General features: G+C 35.3%; 1 protein-coding gene across 2 annotated transcripts in view; it reads right to left on the reverse strand.

Moving 5' to 3' along the window:
- LOC126753943 (kinesin-like protein CG14535) overlaps positions 1–23,882 on the reverse strand; it is a 157,337-nt gene that overhangs the window by 62,789 nt on the left and 70,666 nt on the right. Inside the window, exon 1 of one of the 2 annotated variants that reach the window (XM_050465726.1) lies at positions 14,626–14,879. The exons of the other annotated variant lie outside the window; for it this stretch is intronic. Coding sequence (XP_050321683.1) covers positions 14,626–14,636 — 11 coding nt within the window. The 5' untranslated portion in view covers positions 14,637–14,879. Of the gene's footprint in view, positions 1–14,625; positions 14,880–23,882 lie in introns of those variants that run through there. 2 annotated transcript variants of the gene reach the window in all.

The raw sequence follows: 23,882 nt of genomic DNA on the forward strand, positions 1-23,882 counted from the left end.
GGCCGATTTTGCCCATCTTCGAACTGAACCTTCTTATGGAGCCAAGAAATACGTGTACCAAGTTTCATCACGATATCTCAATTTTTACTCAAGTTACAGCTTGCACGGACGGACGGACGGACAGACAGACATCCGGATTGCAACTCTACTCGTCACCCTGATCACTTTGGTATATATAACCTTATATCTGACACTTTTAGTTTTAGGACTTACAAACAACCGTTATGTGAACAAAACTATACGATAATACTCTCTTTAGCAACTTTGTTGCGAGAGTATAAAAAATATAGTTCGCGTATATATAGACGGACAGACTTACATATATGGCTGAATTGATTCAGCTCGTCATGCTGATCATTTATATATCGTCACCTAAAATGCAAAATAACGTAACAACACTTTTCATAGTAAGTTTACAGGCGAAGGAAAAACGATATAATAAGTAAAAACCAAAAATATTGAAACAATATTGGTTTAAAATGGTTATATATTGGTTATTTTATCTGACAGCGATTTTCGATTTTTTGATGATACGTTGTTTTGCAATTTAAGTGACAATATACTAGTATATACTTTATAGGGTCTCTGCTTTACATAATATTTAATTGGACATTTTTTAACAATTTTGAAGCAAGTTATTAGTAGTAATAATAATACGAGTTCTAACCCTCTTTTAGATACTACCACATTAAAATAACTAAAATTTGATTGCGTGTTCGAATTTTAAGAGCCAAATGAGCAGACAAGTAATCCAAAATTTATGAAATTGCATTACAAAGGGTAAAGTGGTGAGTAATTGCCACAAAAGAAACGACCGGAAATGAAAAGGAATGTTTCTCTGTATGTAATTTTTGTTGTCGCATAATTTTAATTGCAATGGGTTTTTTTTAAGTTTTTTTTCCTTATAAAGGATATAAAGTGCATTTTTCATGAGCTACAAATCGTGGCTGGCCTGCAAATACAACAACAACAATGTATGAGTGCAAGTATGTTAGTGTAATAATTGCGGACCCTCAAGTCTATAACAGTTAGTCACGAGATATTTGAAGTGTCTTAATTGCATTATTATGTGTCAACTCAAATATAAGAAAAGTGGCAAGACTCGATGGAAGAACGGAAAAAATTGCTAAACAAAACAAAAAAACAAAAATACAAAAAAAAAGGCATAAAGAAAATATGTATAAGTAAATGGCAAAAATTAGTTTCACAAAGCAGTAGCATTATCGGGCGCCTCGTGGTGAATACATCAAAAAGATATTTTTTCTTTAGTTTTTTCACGCTATGTTAAAGACAGACATACATATTTATATAAGTATATCTATATATCCAGCTATCTATCTATATATCAGTTTGTAAGCACCATGAGTCAACTTTTATCGAACTATGTACGAATATTTATCTTTGTCTGTGCTTTTTTACTTATTTCGCTAATAAGTCGCGTAGGTTGTGGAGTCCATCCAAGGACTACAGGCAAAATAATTTGAGCTGAATTAAGTTAAGTAGCAGACGTGTGATACTACATAGTTGTACCGTTTATTAATAGCATTAGTGCAGTGAGTCAAGTAGATTTCAGGAGCAACAAAAAAACTTCTGTAATATGGCGACTCATTGACCTTAATACAACCGCTGTTGAAATACCCTACACACAGAAATGAAAATCGTCACCTAAAATGCAAAGTAACGTAAAATCACTTTTCATAAGTTAACAGGCGAAGTAAGAACGATATAATAAAAAACACTCACATTGAAACAAATTTTGAGTTTTGGTTATAAAATGGTTAAAAAATGCCTTTATATTGGTTATATATAGGTTATATCTCAGAGCAGAAGCTGAAAATCTAATACTTCGTGCATGTATTATGATGTAGTGAATCGTAAGCAATAAAAAACTCAATTTCGATTTTTTTGATGATACGTTGCTTTGCATTTTAAGTGACGATATGTATGACTTTGGTCGATATAAGTTCCAACACTGTATGAACAACTTTTTCATAAGACAAAAACTGTTATATGTAAAAAAAACTATTTTAGGGTTATCTATGCACAACTATAGCCAATCTTTATTGATATTTTGACACTGTTATCTTTGGTCAAAATTGTTGGCTTATTTAATATTACTTCCCTTACACCAAATTCTGGAGTTCTTTTGACGAAAATGAACTACGAATATGAACTTATTCGAAACGCAGCTGTAAGAGCGTACTTGGAAAAAAATATTAATCAGGATTTATAACCCTGAAAGTTGAGGCCACTGTCTTCGAATTTCGGCAATAAATTTTAATCATTTCGACTCGTTGTTGGATCGTATATCTATCCATGATGAAATGGCAAACCCTACTGAAGAGAAATGTTAAAAGAGCGGGAAAAAAATGGTATCGTTTGCTGTCCCTATCGATCTACTTTTATAGTGCCCAATGAAAAACCCTATATGTTACTAAAATCACTATAAAAAGTCTTAAATGGCAAAAAAGTATGCTTCAAATGCAACTGAAGATTTCCAGAGGCATGTTGGACAGAAATAAGCTCACTATTAAGTCCTCTAATGAAAATATTTGCCAAAATAATTGCTTTTCGGAAAGAAATATATAATAATCTCGCCATAAAACGAAAAATATATCAAAATACAAATAAATTTTCGAATAGTACAGTATAAAAGTGGTAAGGTAATTTCAAAAACAATCAGAGTTCACGACATAAGTAAAGTTGGGTTACTTAAATAATGAAAAATTGAAGAAAGAGCAAGAAACTATCGAAGAAACTCACAAAAAATGATAAGAGCCACTGATAAAATTTTCGAATTAGTTCACGGCCATATGAGAGAGCTGAGTTCAGAGTATAAAAGTAGTAAGTAAGGTAGGGTTACTTCAATATTGAAAAAATTAAGAAAAATAAAGAAACTCACTAAAAATTACTCTGTTGAATTTTTCGCATTATTTCACGGCCATATGAGAGACCTGAGTTCGGGCCGAACTAGAAAAAGTTTGACAAAATGTTAGAATATAATTTCAGCAAAAGCAAAGAAACTAAGGTCGAAAACGGTGAGACGAAAAACTGTTGCAAGCCATTTGGTTGAACAGTTTTTCGGCTTTTTGGTTAGAAGCCAAACCATTATTGATATCAATCATTTACACAATCTAAATATTTTTCATACAACACGCTGGATTTTTTCTTGTTCAAGCAATATCGTGGGCTCCGGAACCATACTAGTCCATGTCCAAGTGGACACTACATATGACTAATTTGCTTTGGAGGAGTTGATAGATTTTGCTAGAAAAAAATTGTCAGGAATGCGCTGCATTCCACAGACCTACATATGTAACAGGAATTTTTTTATCGAACCAAGGATTGTGAACTCGCAAGCATACGCTTCAGGAATGTTTTCTGCCGCTGCAACAACGACCGCTATAAACTATTGCGGAAAAATGTCGATAATTTAGCCCACTGATCTATCAAGTGATGTGTCAGGTTTTACTTTAATAATACACCATTGATTTATTTTCGCAATTATTCGCTTTCTTGAAGGGTATAGAATAGAACACAACCCACCCCAACTTCACATTCAGTCAACGGTACCGAACCATTGCTTTGCTTCGTCATATGTTGCAGAGAGCCATAAAACTGTATTTCAGCGTTAATCGGATTATGCCAGCGAACTGACCAGCCGGCACGAGCACTTACTCACATGCTCGGCTTAATGCGACTTTGAATACAGGCCACACATACACACTGACACACATACATGTATGTATTTGATATCGAAAGTCTTCAGCGCTGCGCGTGGGTGTTGTTGGCTGTTGTCAAGTGCTTCTTTTTATTTGTACCAATTAAATGTCTACTAAATTCCCTTCATTGTTCTCACAAGTGCCATACATACATAAGTAGTTGTTGCGAACAAATGTCCGTATGCATGCACAAACACACATATATTTCGCAGTATATTAGTAGGCGCATGGGTATCAGCTTGACTCGCGCATTAAAGAGGCGCACAGCTGCAGAAGAATGGCTGCAATTAAAGTGTCTACATGCGTATGTATGTCTTCGCTTTTTTATGGAAGACGCATCTTTACATGCTTGCCATATATTTTGACATTTTGATAAATTTTTATAGTTAAAGCCTCGCGAAGTCTCAATGGGGCCGCTGGCGCATGTACTATATGCTTCTAAAAAGCTGCCAGCTTGCTCGGCACTTGGTGCTTGCTGCTTGGTGGGTGCTGTGAGCAGCGTCTCCCGAATTGATTTCGACGCGGCATTTGTGCGGCGCAATGTGTGGTGACTTCATAGCGGTTGCGGCTTTAATTTTTAATTTTTATTTGCAATTAAATTGCAATTATTAAAATTTCTTTCGCGGAATTTCCGTTGGCTTCGCTCTTTCAGCACTTCATATTCATTACACTTCAAATTGCAAATCAAATGTGGCGCACAAATATATACGTATGTGTGTATGTGCGTGTGTTTGCATGTTTACAATTAATTTTGTGGTCGTAAACAAATTTTTGGCTATAAATTTTTGCGTAAAAGAATTTATTGAAAATTTTATCAAATGATTTTTATTGTTAAATTTTAACTTTATGGAGAATTTAATTAAGAATTTTTTATTAAAGTGCAATTTATGAATTAATACGCATAGCTTCATTAGTGGATTGACAGTTTTGGTTATAAAAATTCAATTCAAGAATTTGGAAATAAAAACTATTTTCAATAAAATTTAATTTGTAAAAACATGGAAAAATAATTTACCCCCTTTTTTAATTTTTTTAATACCCTTTATAGGAGAATTTTTTTATGGCATAAAAGTGTATAAAAATATATTTTTCTTAATTTCGATTTGTCAGTTTGTATGGCAACTATATGCTATAGTGGTCTAATCTGATGGATTTTGTCGGAAATTCTGGTGTTGCCTTGTAAAATAATTCCTGGCAAAATTTCTGAAAGATATCTCCTTGATTTAAAAAAATTTTGCATACAAGAACTTGAGTTTCAATTCTCAGTTTGTATGGCAGCTATAGGCTATAGTGGTTCGATATGAACAATCTCTTCATATATTGTAGCATGGTTTTGGACAATAATTCATGCCAAATATTGTGAGAATATCTAGTCAAACAAAAATGTTTTCCATACAAGATTAGATACTTGATTATTTGCGATCGTTCAGTTTGTAAATTTTGCAGAGGCTATATGTTAATAGTTGACCAATATAAGCAATTCTATAGTTGACCGATATCAGATTCCGACCTGGAAAAGAAGAAAAAACGTGTGCAAAATTTCAAATCGATATATCAAAAACTGAGCGACTACTTCGCGTATATAGTTACAGATAGATAGAAATAGTCGGGCATATTTAAAAAGACTCATCTCGTCAAGGTGATCATGAATATAAAATACTTTATAGTTTCTACGATGTTTCCTGTTCCCTGCTACAAGCTTCATGGTAAACTGAATATACCCTGTTTTGGGTATAAAATCAGGAATTCAGGAAGTAGATATGCGCCAATAGATCGATTTCAGCTGAAGAAAGTTGGATACTCAAATATATTATAATATTATAGTGTCTCCATATCGACTATATTATGGGATTATAGGGTGTTTTTTAAGTGGCACATTTGCTAGTTGGAAAGCTGTCAAACCAACCGTCAAAGCGAATACATGCTTTCGAAAAAACCCATTCTTAATGGAATGAACTTTTGTCAAATAAATAATCTGAAGAAATGGAGCTGCCAGTTGGCCACCTAGCTCAGGAGGTATGACCTCAATGGCTGATTTTTTGCTGGGTTACATCCAGCTAATGATCTCTGCTAATATACTAACTACAACTGATTATTTGTAAGCCAATATTCATCGCCTTATTGGCGTAATGAGCCAGGTTATAATAGAAAGACAACTCTATTGTCATTTGCTTGGAATTCTCCTGAAACACTAATTATTAAACGCACATTTTATTGTGTATAAAATTTGTCTGCGTTTTATTTGTTATAACAGTTATGTAACACTGAAAAGGCACCTTTTATTTATGATATATATGTATGTATATATACCATTTTTGAAGCGAATGGTAACAAGATACGAAAAGTGGATCAAATACGACAATAATGTGCGAAAAAGACCTTGGTCCAAGCGTGGTGAAAAGGTGGTGAAAGGCTGTGCTGAGTGCTTGGTGGGATTGGAAAGGAGCTCCTCCAGCCTGGTCGAACGATTGATTCTAGATTTTACTGTCAACAACTGATAAACTTGAAGCTAGTAATCGAAAAAAACGGCTAGAACAGCTAGAACAGAAAGGGCTTCGCCTTCCATCAGGACAATGCTAGACCACACACATCTTTAATGACTCGGCAAAAACTGGGATAGCTTGGCTGTGACGTTTTGATACATCCACCATATAACCATGACCTTTCACCATCGGAATACCAATTCTTTCCTTAATGAAGTAAAGTTGTCTTCAAGAGAAGCCTGTGAAAATTACTTGTCGCAGTTTTTCGCCGAAAAACCAGAAAAGTTTTACACTGATGGCATAATGTCTCTAACGATAAAATGGCAAAAAGTGGGCGACCAAAATGGTCCATATTTGGTTCATTGAAGTTCAATATAAATAAAAAAAAAATAAGTTGAAGTTTGATTAGAAATACGATTTGCTTCACAACTTGTATATCAATTTGTTACTTTAGGCGGGCAATTCAGCCTAAACCCCATCGAAAACTATTGGGCGTTTCTTAAATCGAAGGTAAGTATTGCCGAAGAAATCCCACATTAGCCGCACTCAAAGATAACATAAAGGATGTGTGGCTAAATGATCCAGATTCGAAAATAATGATAAATAATTGTTTAAATAGTATGCCTTAAAGAGTGAAGGCTGTTATTAAAAATAAAGGTTTGTCAAGCAAATACGAAAAAAATTGATGTTTTTCTCAATGTTATGAAAAAATAATATTTCAAAATTGCATTTACATATTGTAATAATTTTTGGTTTATTTGACTCTGACTATATGAATAGTTTTCCTTGCCTCTAATGGGTTGGCGGAAGTTTTTGTGGCACATGTTTAAACAAAAACGTCTCTCTTGAGAATATTATGTGCCAAACTTGGAAAAACTGGAGCAGAAATTATAGATATGCTCACAATTTGATTGCGTTGTGATTCTGATGACTTTGAAAAATATATGTATATAACCATATGTACATGTATTTCGATTTTTTGAAGTACCTCCCAACTTATTGTGCTTCTCTATGCCCACGATAGTCGATTTTGCACAAGCAGAACAAGGTCTGCCTACTCAGCAGAATTCTATGAAACTATTGGAAGCATTTTTCAATCGCTACGAAAACAACACTATATATATACATACATATATATATATATAATAAAAATTTCCGATTTCCCAGCTCAACTGGTAACCCACAAAGTATAACAGCAGTAATCCTTGTTAATGGCCGTATATATTTTATGTGTATATACATATTACACACCCACATATTATTCATGATAAGTTTACCCCCAAGAGCCAAGCCATTTTCCATGCAGGCACTTTAACTTGATTGAACGAAGTGCAGTCCCATTTAATTATTGCAATTTAAAGTGTTCTAATGGCGCTAGCGATTGCATGGACAAAGCACATAAATACTCATGCTTGTGCATGTGTGTGTAAGTAGTTGTGAGATAACAGTGACACACTCTAATGCATTTGTATGCACCCACACAAGCGCAAGTGTGCGTGGCTTTATCTGAGTGTTTGAATGACACACCTTTGGCATGTGGCATGTGCCACATTGCCACACTTTGCGAAATTAACTGGACAAAAGCGAAAAGGTCTCGTGGCAGGGGGCAAGAGACAAAAACAAAGCGAGAGAGCATGTGAGAAATTTATAAAAAGCGCTGGGGGAAGACAAAGTGCGCGTTGAACAATCAGAAAAAATGTGTTCCGTGTCACATGAATTAAAGTAATTATGCAGTTTTTACTGCCGCTTGCATTTTAAAATGCATTAAAGTTGATAAAAATGCATAAACGTGTAGAAATAGTAATAATTAACTAAACGAAAGCACAGAAGTAATGGGAGTTGGGTTTTGTGTGTTTTATCACAGGCGCTCAAGCTGATTTTCGTAACGAGCCACTCACATAATAAATATTTACTGGTTTGGTCTCAGAGGAAATATAATTTTTTTAGGTGCAAAAATTAAGACATTCCAATATTATACCATTTAAGAACCTTCTTGACAGTTAGAACGAACTCCGCTGAATGGAAATCTGCCAACTAAATGTTAAATGGGACTGGAAAGAGATCCCTATGATTTAGAGAGTGGTGAAACAAAAAATAAACTGGTATAAATATAATAGATTGGTGGCCTTTAAAAGTAATAGACATAAACTTGATAGCAAAGATTTTCTTCCAACCCAATGTTCGTCTGGCAAGACTTAAAGAGTGGTGAAATGAACAGAGAACTGGTATAAATAACTAGCAACTGGTATAAGTAAAGCAGATTCGTGGTCTCTAAAAAGAATTGGCATAAACTGGGTAGCAAAGACTCTCTTTCAACCAATGTTCATCAGTTAACACTTAAAAAGTGCTGAAATGAACAAGCAACTGGTATAAATAAAATAATTGGCATAAAATTGGTAGTAAGGACTCTCTTCCAACACAATTTCCGTCTGCTAACACTTAAAGAGGTGTGAAAGGTACAAACAACTGGAATAAATAAAATTGACTGGTGGTTTTTAAAAAGAATTGGCATAAAGCTACCGAGATTTGGTGGAACAAGCGACAAGAGAGGGAGAGCTGAGTCCTACCAAAATAAAATTAATTCTTTCTAACCTCACTAGATATAAAAAAAAATTTTTTATTTCAAAACGAACCTCATGTTATAAAGACACAGATGATAATGGGCGTTTACACAAAAATATTCACGAGACGAAAGGGATTTAAAATCAAAACATGTAAACATGAGAAATTACCTAAAAATTTTTGATTTTTCTTACTTGATAGGAGCGTCTTTGTTTTATTAAACTTTCCAATTTTCAAAAGCTTTGGAAAGCAATCCTCTAATAGGATTGGTTTCAACTAGAATATAACAAATCCAGAATATTTCTCTCGTTACAATTTTTGCATTTACTTTGCGGAATGATCCACACCCAACCAGGAAACAATAGTTTCTAGAAGACTCGAAGTTATTTTATGTAACAGTTTTTAAAAATGAAGTAGGTTGTAAACCTAGTAAAAAGTTGTATGGAAGAAATATAAACTCGAACCATTGAACTTACGAAACCAATAAGAAAAAGACCATCACCATGAGTATCAACGCAACAATCAATAAGTTGCACCTTACAGCAGTTGTCTTGCAAGGATAATAAATGACAACTGCACCCATTGCAAGTGGCAACTAAGTTAAGTATGACGTGGCACGTAGCAGTACTTGTACCGTTGCATGCATACATGAATTTGCGCAAACAGCGATAACCAGGAAACAAATACGGCTTTATGCGAGAGTACAGTAACGGTAGTGGTGAAGTTTTAATTAAGGGATAGTCGCATTCAACATACGTAACTGTGGGCATATCCTGTGGCGCTGTTAGTGCAGTTTGGCGTAAAGATAAACAGCTGACAGGACTACGACTGCAAATTACATAAGAGGAAGTGACATAAACCGATACAGGACAGCACCGCCTTCGTATGCGATTTACATACACTTATGTATGACATGTATGTGTGTGTGGGTATTTATATAGGTGACAGTGCAATCAGCAGTTTGTGTGTTAATATGTGTCGTTTAGTCGCAAGCTAGTGACAATATGCCACGAATGAAGGCACATACTTGAATCGAGCTGCAGTCCAGCAAAGGCGCTCTCTTCATGTTGAGCTGTGTTGATTTCGTTGCGGACGGTTTGTTGGTTGTGCTGTGGCTCAGAGAGCTCTAAACAGTCGTCCGCACTTTGTTGTCATAGATGACACTTCGCGGTGTGCTCTATGTATATGCAGTTTAGAAAGGGTGGTCCATATATATTTCTCATCAAATATTAATTTTAAAAAAGACGTGGTTGTTTCCTGGTAGTCTTTGTTTAGTCATCAGTATCTCTGCGGAACGAAATGAAGCGCCTTACGCATAATTGTCACTAGAAATGAGACACTTTCGTTAGCTGTTCGAAAGTTTGGCCAAAAGTTCTGAAGAATGGGAAATTAGTTGATAATACTTATAGTCTCTACCATTATCGAGTCTGCACCTATTGGAATGTGATCATATAGCCAATCATCTATGACTAATTTCGAGCAAATCGACTCGGCAGCGGTGTCGACCCTTCGATCACCACTACAAGGTTGATTTGGGCTTAAAGGACAAGGATTTTTTTCAAAACTTCCAAGTTTCTTAAAAAAACGACTCAGCATCGGGTTCAACCCACCACATGGTCGATTCGGATTTAAGGACAGCAATTTTTCCGTACATTTCTAAGTTCCTTTAAATAAAAACGAGCTCAATGCTTTGACCATCATTACAAGGTAGATTTGGGCTTAAAGGAGAACCTTTTTCCCTAAAGTGCCAAGTTCCTTAAAATAAAAGCGACTCACCATCGAGATCAATCTTTCGACCGCCTCTACAAGGTCGATTTGGGCTTAAAGGACAGCAATTTTTCCCTAAACCTCCAAGTTTCTTAAAAAACGGTGACTCACTATCGAGCTCAACCCTTCGACTACTACTACAAGGTCGATTTGGGCTTGGAGGACAACTATTTTTCGTAAACTTTTAAGTATCTAGAAAAAAGAGCGGTTGATTTCAGCAGAAGGATTATCGAGCCAAAATACAGCATTTCAGTACCGGTAAGGCTATCCCTAGTTGTAAAGATATTTCTAAAGATAACCTCTCGATTCTTGACATCATTTGGACCTTCATCTTGAAACATCTACCTTCAGAGGCCATTTGAATCAATTCGAAGAAAGACAATTTGAAGACGTTTAAGACCTCAGCATGGCTGGCCTGGTGATTAGAATCACCAGATGATTAGAATCATTAGATGACACGAACGATCCAGAAATAAATCAGACCCCAAAAGAGAACTTCGACCAAGCCAATCGACCATTAATGAGGTAAAGTCAGAAACTGTCACCAAGGTATTGTACCGAATAGTAAAAAATAAAATAGCACACTATATGAACCACCCTGTAGGCCTGTAAATGCAAACACAGAACAGCGGGAATATACAAATAAATGCATAGGGATTACGCGCCCCATGACAACAAAATTAATTACGCCTAAACAGGCCGTATGGGTCGCCGATTGTGAATCCTTTTGCCCAACAAACAGCAACACACTAAATGACAATTGCAATTACAACAAAGACAAAGAATGAAAACATATGAATAGTGGCAGCAAAACAGTGTAACACATATAAAGGCGGCATAAAAAGCATAGACGCAAAGAAAAATAGTGAAAATAGTAAAAACGCTGAAAACAAAGCGCACTACGTGATTTCCACGCAACAAAGTTGGCGAAAGTTCGCTATTAAAAGCTTTGCTGCCACATGCGGCGTCGAGCTGTGTGTGATTTCGTTAAGCTCGCAGGAGTGCTAACTAAACTAAGCAAGGATTTATATGGACTCAGACTAGATGCCACACTTTAACTGTAAATGTGTGAGTGTGTTTGTTTATTTTTTTTTTTGTAGGCGCTGTAATATTTTCCATGTTTGGTATTTATTTCTTCCTTCAGACGCCACAGGGAAGGCGCAGCCAGGAAATCATATTATTTTGACGCTTTTAATGATTTCATTGTTTGCTTTTGAAACACGCTGGGAAGCTTTAATATTATATAGGTATTAACAAAATAGTGCAAACCGAAATATTAAGGGAACTACTAAAGTTTTTGGATATATGGATAGCCCTTTAAGATTGTATAAATTTGTTTAGGCATGTTTCACAATATTCCACTAAACCGAAATTGATGTGACAATAGGGTTAGAGTAAGCTAACTTCTCGACACATGCCTCGTTCTGAACTTCTTCGACCTCTTCAACTGATGAAAATATTAAAAAAAAAAGTAAAGGACATGGTGCTAGAAAATCATAAAGAGATGGCAAGAAAGCTCGTCATCTCTCCTGAGTCTGTTCGAATGATTTTGATGGAAATTTCGGTTTTTTTTTTTAAAAAAATGTCGTAAACAGTTCTATTTGGACATGCTCGATCATGCGAATTCCGATCCCACATTCGTGGACAGTTTTATAACTGCCTAATCGGTGTGGTTTTATTTTTGCCCATACTGAAATTGCAGCTCCGTGGAACCCGTTTTCAGTCGATCGATGAGATGAAACAAAATTCGCTGAAAGAGCTGAAGGCCATCACAAAAAGTGCTTATGAAAAGTGGAAAGAACTGGAAAAATCGTTGGAATTGGTGTATTACATCTGGTGGGAACTACTTTGAAGGCGACAAAATAAATATTGATGAACAATGAAGTATTTTGAGTTTTATTTAAAATTTGCTGGTACTTTTTTGTCACAATCTATATTAATTTGGATATATTAAGAAGAGTAAAACAACAAATTGCTATCAGACACTTCTTAGATAACAAAGCTCTTAATAACAGTTTCTAAGGTAAGAAAAAAAATTTGGACATTCTATTTCAAATAAAATATGTATCATCAGTACAAAATAATGCATTCACTATTGCATTAAATAAAAAAAATTAAGAATTAAACTAAAAAAATCAAAATTATGGATATGTTGAATAAACTGAAAATAATACCTGCTCCATTCTAAAATCGAACCTTATACTCTTCCTAAAATTTATTTATATTTATACTCTTTCAGAAAAGACTCACAATATAGAAGAATAAGCAAGGCGTGAATTTATGTAGGTTATAAGCTAATTCTCGTATATAAGCAACCAGTTGTTTGGGAATTTCATATGAATTTGGCCGCCTGATCTAGCACCTACAACAATCAGAACACGATTTGTTGCTATTATTTGTGTTTATTTTATTTTAACCTGAATAGGGTATATTAAGTTTATTTAAAATAGAGATTGGTGGCCTTTAAGTAGGATTGTCATCAACTTGGTAGTAAAGGTTTGGTGGATTTATCTAAGATTTAGAACTAGCTATACATATGTAGATATTAATCCATCGTTAAGACGGCAGCTCCGATAGCTTAGCAAAACGAATCTTATCAAAATGCAAAATTTCCCATTTAAGATATATGTAAGTAAGATTACGGAGGTTATTGGAAGAACATTTCTGAAACTTTTTTTGAAGTAGTGTAAAAGAATGATTCTGTATGGTTCTATCTCAAATTGAACCTTATGGTAAAAATCACAACAGATAATAAACATTTTCACTATTATTTCTTTGAGACTAAATGGTTCCATATGAGGTTTGAAAGCAGAAATGTGTGAAATAATCTTAGTTAAGGTCATTTTAAGGACCCTAAAAACTCTGATACATTCACGAAACAATGTTGAAGAAGAATTCATTTCAAACCGTGCGAAGAGAGTACACAAACTACAGCCTTTATGTTTAAGTGAAAAAAATCACTGCTGTCCAGGACGATCGGGTTTAAACAAAGCACACAAAACTCCGTTGGAGCGGAAAACATTTTATACTTCAAAAAAAAAAAAAAAAAAAAAAACAAAAAAAAATTAAAACAAACCCGTGAAAAAAGTTATTTCTATGGTCTACTATCTCTAAGTGTTTCAATTTTAAAACCACTTTGCCACGAAATGTTTATATTTACGAAAACTAGTTCCTCAGTGTTTGAGATATCAATCTGAACAATTGCAAGCGAATTTTTCTTCGAAAGAAACTGTTTATTGGTGGAACTGAGAATATCGGATCACAATAGCATATACATATATAATTAGACAAGATGTCTGCGAGAAATTTGGCAAGGATTGTTGTTGAAGATAATGGAGCAATCCAAAGAAATTGAAAACATCGGACTATAGGGTATGGCTGCCGTGCAAGCCGTTTGAACAAAATCAATGGGAGAAATCTTTTTATAACTTTTCTGCTATAAGAGATACACCTATGAGGATTTCGGAGTTTCGGTGGAGCTGAAGGTGACGTGTTCTTTTTATTTATTTTTTGTTTACAGACCAGTGCAGAAGACTTTAAAAATGATATGATGTGAAAGAAATTGATTGAAACCCATTGAGGTTCCTATGATTTTTTGTTTTTCGAACAAATTCTAGTAATAGAAGCCGTTAAGAAACAAGAATTGAAGATTTTTGAGCATTCGAAATTTTGTACTTTTGTCTATACATTTATTTTAAACGGATACTTTGAATCAGTTTAAACATACTATTGATTAGTGAAATACTAAAATTTGCTGGACAATCTTTTAAATGTTGTTTTTTATAGAAGGGCTAAGCTTAAACTCAGCGAAAAGACATCTCTGTGTTAGTATTTAACATATTTTTTTTAAATTGTCTGAACTTTTTTTTTAAGTGAATCTTTAACTATACGACACTTTGAAAATTGTAGTCTAATTTAAGGTTCCATAGCGATACTAGTTATTTTAAGACCTATTGAAACCATCAAAACTAGAAAATATATTTTCAACTTGATATTGAGACACACAAAAAATTAATCAGTGTATTTCGAAGAACTTTTTTCTTAAAAAATGTTAAATAATATAACACCTCTTTTTAACTTGCTTTACACACCTTTTATCCATTGTGCGTTTGTTGTTTTCAATACTACTCCAGTCTTGTTTTCCGTTGCGCTGTATTGAAGTTGTTTGCAAATACTTAATTTGTATTTTATGAAATTTTCATTTCCATGTATTATTTTACTCCATAATTTTCACTTTAATTACGTTATATGTATTTAGTTATAATAATTTTTAAAAAGCACACAAAACATTTATTTAATTTTTCAATATTTTTTTAGGTTTCGAAATTTTGTATTTTATTTATACAATTCTTTTTAATATTTTATTTTTTTATAATTTAAAATTTTTTACTTTCTTTATTTGTCAACATTTTTTATTTTTAAAATTTTTTATTTTATTTATTTTTAAAATTTTTTTTATTAATTTTTTTAGAATTTGTTATTTTATTTTCCAAATTTTTTTTATTTATTTTGCAAAATTTTTTATTTCGCTTATTTTTTTAAATTTTTTATTTTATTTTATGTTATATATTTTTAAAAATTTTGTATTTTTTTCGATTTCAAAATTTTTATTTTATTTATTTTTCAAAATTTTTACCTACATATTTTCATGATTTTTTTTTTTAATTTCAGAATTGTTTTGCAACACACACGGTTAATTAAACAATTATGGACATATTTCGCTTAATTTGATTTACTTTTTAAATTTTTAGTTTGAAATTTAAAATTTTTCAACTTAATTTTTGAAGCAACAAAGATTTTCAGTTATTCTATTTTATTTCAAAAACTTATTTAATTATTTTTTCTGCATTACCGACTTCTTCATTTCTTCTCAGCACTATTTCTCTTGCAATTTACAATTTTTTCAAAATTAAATTCACATTAAATTGCCTTATTTACGAGCCAAAGCGGCCATTCACATTGCACCATCCCACAGAATTTCGTGCTTTTCCAGCTGGTCGCACACAACCACTCTACCATCAACTGCCAGCCATCAGCACCTTAAACACTTGGTACAATTGTACATTTTTTGCCACTCACTTCATTTCACGTTCCGTTCAGTTCCGTTTCCGTCGAAGTTGAATTTGCTACTGAATTGCTGTGCCTTGGCGTATTCGTCAACTCGCTTCGTCTGCTCGGTCGTACGCCAATGCAAGCTGGCATTTTCCCGCACTGAACATACTCTTATGGCAGAGAAGGCACACGTACAGACACATATGCTCATTGGTGGCAAAGAAAATTTTCAAAACATTGCAACTGAGCGCACGAGAGAGCGTCTTCATGTGCCACGCAATCATGTGGCAACGCTAAGCAGCCGGCAACATTCTCTTTCACTCTCTGTTTGTGTTCGTTAATATCGTAATTTCCTTGTTGTATTTAGTGGTATGTGTTTGTTGGTTCAACAGCACGTGGCAGTCTTTTGTATTCGCTTCAATAGACGAATTTGTTTGTGTTGCTTGGGTTTTTTAGCAACATTTCTCACGCTCAGGCAACATGTTGTGGAAATTAATTGTCTTCTAGCAACATGGATTGAAAATATTTGAGTGTTTGCTCACTTTTATACTCAGTGTTTGATATATTTGATGTTAGAATTGGGGTTTAAGGTGTTCTGTTTACGAATAATTGTCAAGCGTCCACTTTGGGGTTTAAAAAACTCTGAATTTTTTATGTAGAAGTTCTGAATTCTTTAAGAGTGAGGTAAAGTTTTGATGCATGATGGAGATTGGGAGCATTTTTTTGTGGGTAGTCTTTGCCATGACCAATAAACTCTAATTAGGGGCACAATGGGCTCGCTTTTCTTCTAAAAGATTTATTCAAAATTTTAAGAGAAATCTTTACTACACTCCCCGGGAGATGTTAAAAGCTATAAAGACTAAGCCGATGGGAAATCTCAGTAAGAGTGGTTGAAAGCAAAAACGTCCTATAAAATAGCGGTCCACGAAAGGATTAGTTGCAAGTCCATCCGGAAGAATGAGGAAAAGGCAAGGTTGCCTTGGGCTACGGCAAAAATGGAGGAAGGCTGAGCATGCTATGCATCGCGGCCGCAATTTACATCCACGGATCACAGATTCGTAAATCGAGGAAGCAATTGCAGTCAAAAGACAGCAAGATCCGCTGGAACCCATACACAGGGGCCGGCTAAACGACTAAAGAAAAAGGACGACGCTGTAAAGCTAAACCGGGAGAAACCTTTAACGTTTAGGGCGACAGCGATGACCAGCGAGACAGCTAAGAGGAATTTAAAAGCGGCATTATTTGAATGAGGTAATCCCCTTAAAGAAATTACTGAGGAAAAGCGGCATGTGTATGTGATCATTGTAAGGTTGGATGGAGACCCGAGAACTCCTATGCCGGCTTTCGATGGTACAAGCTAGCTTAATGGGGTCAAGATCTTAAAATCAAAGAATTATCCTTCACTGTAATGGGTAAAAGAAGTGAGTGTGAAGCTTCAAGGCCTGTGGGAGGGAGCCATTCTAGAAATAGTGGACCGCAGTTGAGTTCCATCCATACCGAAGGTGGCTTCTTAGATGAAAGAAGCCTAATGAGCCGACGGAATAATAAAGGCTGCTGAAGGTCACAAACTCCGGCAAGCAGGATTGTAGACGAAACTACATTTTCCAAATAAACAAGTTAGCCGAGGATATACTATACGAACGGTTTGGGAAGATGGCGTGGATCATAGGTAGACTGTATCTTTGCTCAAAAAGCGCAACCCGCCGACAAAAACGAAAACACGTTAGAGAATCGTGAGGTAGAGAAGAACTTAGGAGAGATTGTAGAAGCCACTTTGAAGATATGCAGAGAATTGTCACATACCTCATAGCTAAAGGGATAGAAAGGTAAGAGCTCTTATATGACTGAATGACAGAAATGTTTAGGAACTTTACAACAATAAAAACCAAAACATAACGACCTCTTTGAGGAACTTTAGTAGATGGAATTATTTACTAACTGCACATTGGAATTTTTGGGTTTCTTTACTTAAACCAATTCAGCGGATAATTGAAAGATCCCAGTAAATGGCATATGACATCGTTACTAGATCTTGTTTCAATCAACGGAAATACATCTAGACGCAAGGAAAAAGATAGCTGAACCAAGTAATCACATTGAACCAATGCTAAGAAATACGAAAAAGTATTGTAAAGTTGAAGAGATCTAAAAATCTGAAAGAATAGGAATTGGGAGGGATTGAGTGGAAAAATAGAACAAGACTTGAAGGAGCTTCCAATGATGATTTTAATATATGAAGATGTCAAGTGCCGGAGGCAAATAATCAAAAAGAGTTGGGCTGACTAAGTATAATTTATATGGGTTGGTTCCTGCTCAGCTTATCCTTGCAATGAAAAATTATATAAACTTTAAACAACACCAGTAAGCAGAGGAATATCGACAAGAAATTTTCTATGATCGAGATATTCAAAACAAGAAAAAACTTTAACTTCAGCTGCTGCGAAGCTAGGATACGCTTCACAGGTGCGTAGGATTTATAAAAAGATCTCATCTTGATTTTGATCGGTCAGTTTGTATGGTAGCTCTATGCTAAAGTGATGCTATCTGAACAATTTCTATGTATATTGTAGCGCTATCTTAGAGAATCTGCATCAATTACCGTCGAGCAAGCCTCCTCAACATCGCATATGAGGTTCTGTCGAGGGCACTAAGCTTCAGTCTTTCAAGCCCACCATCAAAAAACTTATTGAACCTTAACAGTGTGATTTTAGACATGGGAAATCTACTATCGACGAGATTTCCAGCACGCGTTACGAATTTTTGAGAAAGGGTTCTGCGGAAGATATATGATCCGTTGCATTGGCAGTCGATGGAACGATATGCTGGATGAGATAAGCGCCATTGACATAGTTGAGTGAATTAGAGACGACGGCTACGATAGATAGATAAGTCGTCCGAATGGATGAAAATACAGCAGCTCTGAGAGTATTCGACGTAGTACCCGCCGAGGGAAGCTGAGGAAGAAGAAGACTACCACTCCGTTGGAAAGACCAGGTGGAGAAGGACCTGGCTACACTTGAAATCTCCAATTGCCGCCAAACAGCGAAAAGGAAGAACGACTCAGTTCGTCACTCTGGCCACCTACATAGACATATGTATACTTTATAGCATCTCCGCAGTTCCTTCTTCTAAGCATTGGTCACGGATTTCTTGAAAATTTAGCGATCCATTACATGCAATTGGTGTCAGCAATAAATGCTCCAAAATTTTTTAGTTTCCTTATACTACAAAATTAAAAGCTCCATTACTCAACCTATTTACAATAAATTTTAGTTCCACTTCAGCGCCTCAGCACTCTCAACTCCCTACATGCTTGTTCAAATACAAATATTTGTATGTATATATATACAATATATATGTACATATATATTGTATACATATATGTAAGTATGGATAACTTGCAAACTCAAGCCGGCGCAATGCCAACTTGATGAATTGTCAAACGAATGTAAACAAAGGCTTGAGTGACAATTGAATTGTGCTTGAGCGTGTGAATGCATAAACAACTGGCTTGAAGAGCCAAAGCAACAAACAAAACAACACAAACAACGCGAAAAAATGTTAAAATAGAATTAAGAGGCGCATAAATACAAACACACACAACAGCAACAAGCCAAAGTATAACTGACAACAATAACATTAAGCGGCAGCCGAGTAAACAGCGAATGACAAGTGACACATTGCAAAAAATATGAAAAAGCAAACAAAACTCACGAAGAAGGAGGAGAGCAAATGAGTGCTGCACAGCACAACAAAAAAAAATGGAAAATACTAAAAATAACAACAACAAAAGTTAACATGAAGCAGCAGCAGCAGCAAATGTGACAGTTGCCGTCACTTGAGTGCACTTAAACAACAAAAACAAAAGCAAACAACACACGTTTTTAAAAATCGTTCGCAGTGTTTGAGAAATGGGCGTTGCAAAATGCAATACTTAACGGTAAATGATGCAAAATAAAGCAACAGAAACAGCAATAATGAAAACCTTACGTGAAAATGCAGAGAAATGCTCGCTGCAACACAAAAACAATAAACAGTCAACACTTATTCTATTGTGCCGCAAAAAGCATGCAACCAAGTGCGACACGTGTGTGCGTATGTGTGGGTGTATGTGTGTGGCGCTGCAGCTAAATGGGGATAAAACGATTTAAAGTGAACATTTCGTCAAGTGAATTTCAATACAAATACACCAAAGCGCCGCTATTTGTTTTTTCTTTTCAGGCAAGCAGGGAAAGAGCTGTGCAAACGCGCTGGCAAAAAGCCGGCATTGAGACGAATTCAGGACAAGCGATGGCGCTAAGTGAGTGTGAGCACTACGAAAAGGTGTTGCGAGTAAAAATGTTAACTAAAAGCTGGCGATTTGAAGTGGGTGTAAATGCATTCGTGGAGTAGTGCGAATGTGAAGTGAAAATGTGCGAAAAACAACAAAAAGAAAAAATACTTTAAAGCGCATACAAGCAAGTAAAATGAAAATTTAGAAAAAATTGAAAAAAAAATTGTGGAAAATAACTGAAAGTAAAGTAAATAAAAAAATTTAAAATATTTATTAAATGAATATTGTGCAATAAAAATAAGAAATATACCGAAAAGGTAAGACAAAAAATAAAATTTCGAAATAAAATATTAATAAATAATTAAAGCAACAAAACACGTTACCTTCGGCTGCAACGAAGCTATAATACCCCTCACAGGTGTATTTTTTATAGCTTAAAAGGGTATAAAAATATCTTTATTCTGATTTTGATTGGTCAATTTGTATGATAACTATAAGTTATATTGTTCCTATCTAAACAATTTCTTCAGAGATTTTACCTTTAGTTTGGATAATAAATCGAGCCAAATTTCTTGAAGATATCTTATCAAATAAAAAAGTTTCCCATACAACGACATGCTTTTGATCATTCAGTTTGTATGGCAGCTTTATGCTATAGTAGTCCGGTCCAGACAATTTCTTCTGAGATTGTAGCGTTGCTTTGAACAGTATTCTATATCAAACTTCATGAAGATACCTTGTCAAATAAAAAAGTTTTCCATACAAGAACTTGTGATTGATAGGTCAGTTTGTATGGCAGCTATATGCTATAGTGATTCGATCTGAACTATTTCTTCTGAGATAGCATTATTGCTTTAGATAATAATAAGTGCCAAATTTAATGCAGATATCTCAACAAATAAAAAAGTTTTCCATACAAGGATTTGAGTTTGATCGGTCAGTTTGTATGGCAGCTATATGCTATAGTGATTCGATCTGAACTATTTCTTCTGAGATAGCAGTATTGCTTTAAATAATAAAAAGTGCCAAATTTTATGAAGATATCTCATCAAATGAAAAAGTTTTCCGTACAAGGACATGAGATTGACAGGTCAGTTTGTATGGCAGCTAAAGGCTATCGTAACCCGATACAAACGAAACCAACAAATAAAGCGCTCCTTGAGGAGAGAAAAGCACGTGCAAAATTTCAGAACGATATCTCAAAAACTAAGGTACTAAATAATGGTTAAATTGACTCAATTAGACATCCCGGTCAGAATTTTCGACGTTTAATTACATTACAAAAATCATGGAAAACTTAATATACCCCCTTCAGAGTATATTAAAAATAATTAACTAAAAATATACCCTTCAATAAAAAAATATATAAAGTAAACTAAAAGCAAGCCAAGCATCAAATAAACGCCAAAACCTACCACAAAAAATACCCAGAACTCCATCAAAATGCAAAAAGCCCGCGGTGTAATCGAGAGCACTGACTGACAATAGCCCTCAAACCATGGACCAATCAACTAGAACGCAGGCACAGAAAAACAAACACACACAAATATACTTAAACACCCACACACCAGCATTATTCTCCAAAAAACCCCAGCAACATGTACGGCAAATTGTGGATTTTGTCTATTGGCATTGCTGCTGTCCGCTGGTTACTCGTTTGCGTCGACATGGGAAAACGACTGCTGCAACTCCGGTGTTGCATGGTTAAGTGGCGCTCCTCTGGGTGATTTCCTTTTTTTGTTTGAACTCCTTTTTCTTTTGCTTCAGTGAAATTGATTTCAATACCCTTTTACATTTTTTTGAAATGCAAATTTTATGTCGGTGAAAAATCTTTCAGCTTGTTAAAGCGCGAGCCACAGATTTTGTGGGCTGTTGTTCTCCCTGATGTGATTAGTTTGTGGCAGTGTGACGGATTTCCTTTTGTTGAGGATATTCTTTTAACTTTCAGTATTATTAAGCAACATATAGTTTAAAATTTTCTAGTGCTTGTTTATCGTGTGAATTCAAAATAGTAGGAATGATGAAGCAACATTTTTTTTCCAATTTCTTTGTGCTGTTTTTAGTACTCACTATCGCTCTTAGGTGCCTAGATATCATCCCGATTTTGGATAAACATCATGTGTTTGCTAATACTCGTTGGAAGACTGTCTCTCCAATTTCTCCAGCCATCTTAATTAGAGCCTTGTTTCTATAAACTGCTTACAGGGTTTGTCTGAAAAGTAATTAGACTGATTTTCTTCAGCCGCGACTGTGCTTCGGAGCGTGCGCGCACCGACTGGATTCGGTAGAGGACGTTCCTATCTAACGAACGAGGGGCTGGTTAGTTGTCTCTGAGTACCTGGAGAGTCAGGACAAACATTTTCACGCGACGTGTTTCTGTGAGTGCTGCTAGCCGAAAATGCAGCGTTCGTTAGAGCAGAGGTACACGATTAAATTCTGTGTGAAACTCGGTGAATCTGCGACAGAGACGTTTGATATGATCAAGCAGGCTTACGCAGATGTTGCTTTAGCAAGAAGTGGTGTGTTTCGGTGTCACCAGGCTTTTTTGGAGGGCCGGGAAGAGGTCGGTGTTGAAGACCATGCTGGGAGACCTGCTACTTCGACAAACACCGACAATGTGACTCGTGTGAGCAAAGTTTTGAACTTAGACCGTCGACTAAGTATTCGTTTAATTGTCCAGATGTCAAATTTACAAAAATCTGTGGTTCAGTCTTCAAGAGACTCAAACGAAAGGTCCAGTGGGTCCGAGAAGACATCGCAGTTGATTGAAAGTTGTAACACGACAACGCCCTGGCTCACATCGCCTTACTTGTGTACAGCTACCTAACCAAGACCGGCATCACAACGCTTCCGCAGCCGCCCTACAGCCTAGATGTGGCCTCCCGAAATTTTTTGTTTCCTTGCCTGAAAAGGCCGATGAAAGCATTTTGAGACGACAGAGGGGATCCAGGAGCCGAGGTATATCTCTCAAGGCTATTTCGGAGAATGCCTGCCGTGTCGCCTTTAATGTTTGGAAATCGCGCTGGCAGTGCCGCATTGACGCAGAAGAAGCTTGTTTTAAAAGTGCTTAAAGAATGGTAACGATTGGTTCAATATATTTTTTTTGAACCGACCGAAAAAAAGTATGCCATTTCTGTCGAAAAAAGGACGGTAGTACTCTAAATATCGTCTCAATATTTAGAGAAAATATTTTGATTTTTTCCATTTATTTTATATGTTATACAATACTTACATATGTATGTAGTAGAGAGAGAAAAATATTCAAGATTTCATCAACTAATATCTCTACTTTCTTATCTGGCGTATATTTATAGACCTAAAAGCTAACATGATAGTCTCACTTTTATAAAAAAAAAACTTTAAACTTTTAAACTAATGGTAAAGAGGGAGAATTGTGAATAAATATGAATATTGATAAATATTTAAATGAAATGTTCATTTTAATGGATTTAACACACTAAAGTCTTAATTACTCTCCAAAAATGGTCAACTCAAAGCTTCAAATCCACACAATTCGCGTGCTCAACTCACTCCCAGCCACTTGTTGCTGCTTCTATTTATTTGTCTAATTTAATTTTATCAGCAATTATGAAAAGCTTTCGGTGACAACGCGTATTTCCCACAATTCTATTAATATCCCCACGGAGTACCACTCAACAGGCAACACCATACATCCTCAGCGCCTCACAAAAGCAGACAACAGCGGCATTTTTTCCCCATCGACACTGCGGATCTTATCAGCAGCTTAACAAAACGTTTAAGCAAATAATCAAATTATATTGTATTAACTACACGGAAAGGCATTTTCATCAACTAATTTAACGCTTCCACAACAAAAGCGGCACCCACGCTGGCCAACAACAATAGCAACTAACGCGTGACTGCTGTGTAATTTATTTTTGTGCGACTCATTACGAAGGAAAGAAGTATGAAAATACAAAAAAGAAAAAGGCAACAAAAGCAACAGCAGTCGAAATGAGAGCGAAAAGGCCAAAAGGGATGAGTCAGAAAGGCAATCCTTTT

This window comes from Bactrocera neohumeralis, chromosome 3 (assembly GCF_024586455.1).
Source record: "Bactrocera neohumeralis isolate Rockhampton chromosome 3, APGP_CSIRO_Bneo_wtdbg2-racon-allhic-juicebox.fasta_v2, whole genome shotgun sequence".
Taxonomy (NCBI): domain Eukaryota; kingdom Metazoa; phylum Arthropoda; class Insecta; order Diptera; family Tephritidae; genus Bactrocera; species Bactrocera neohumeralis.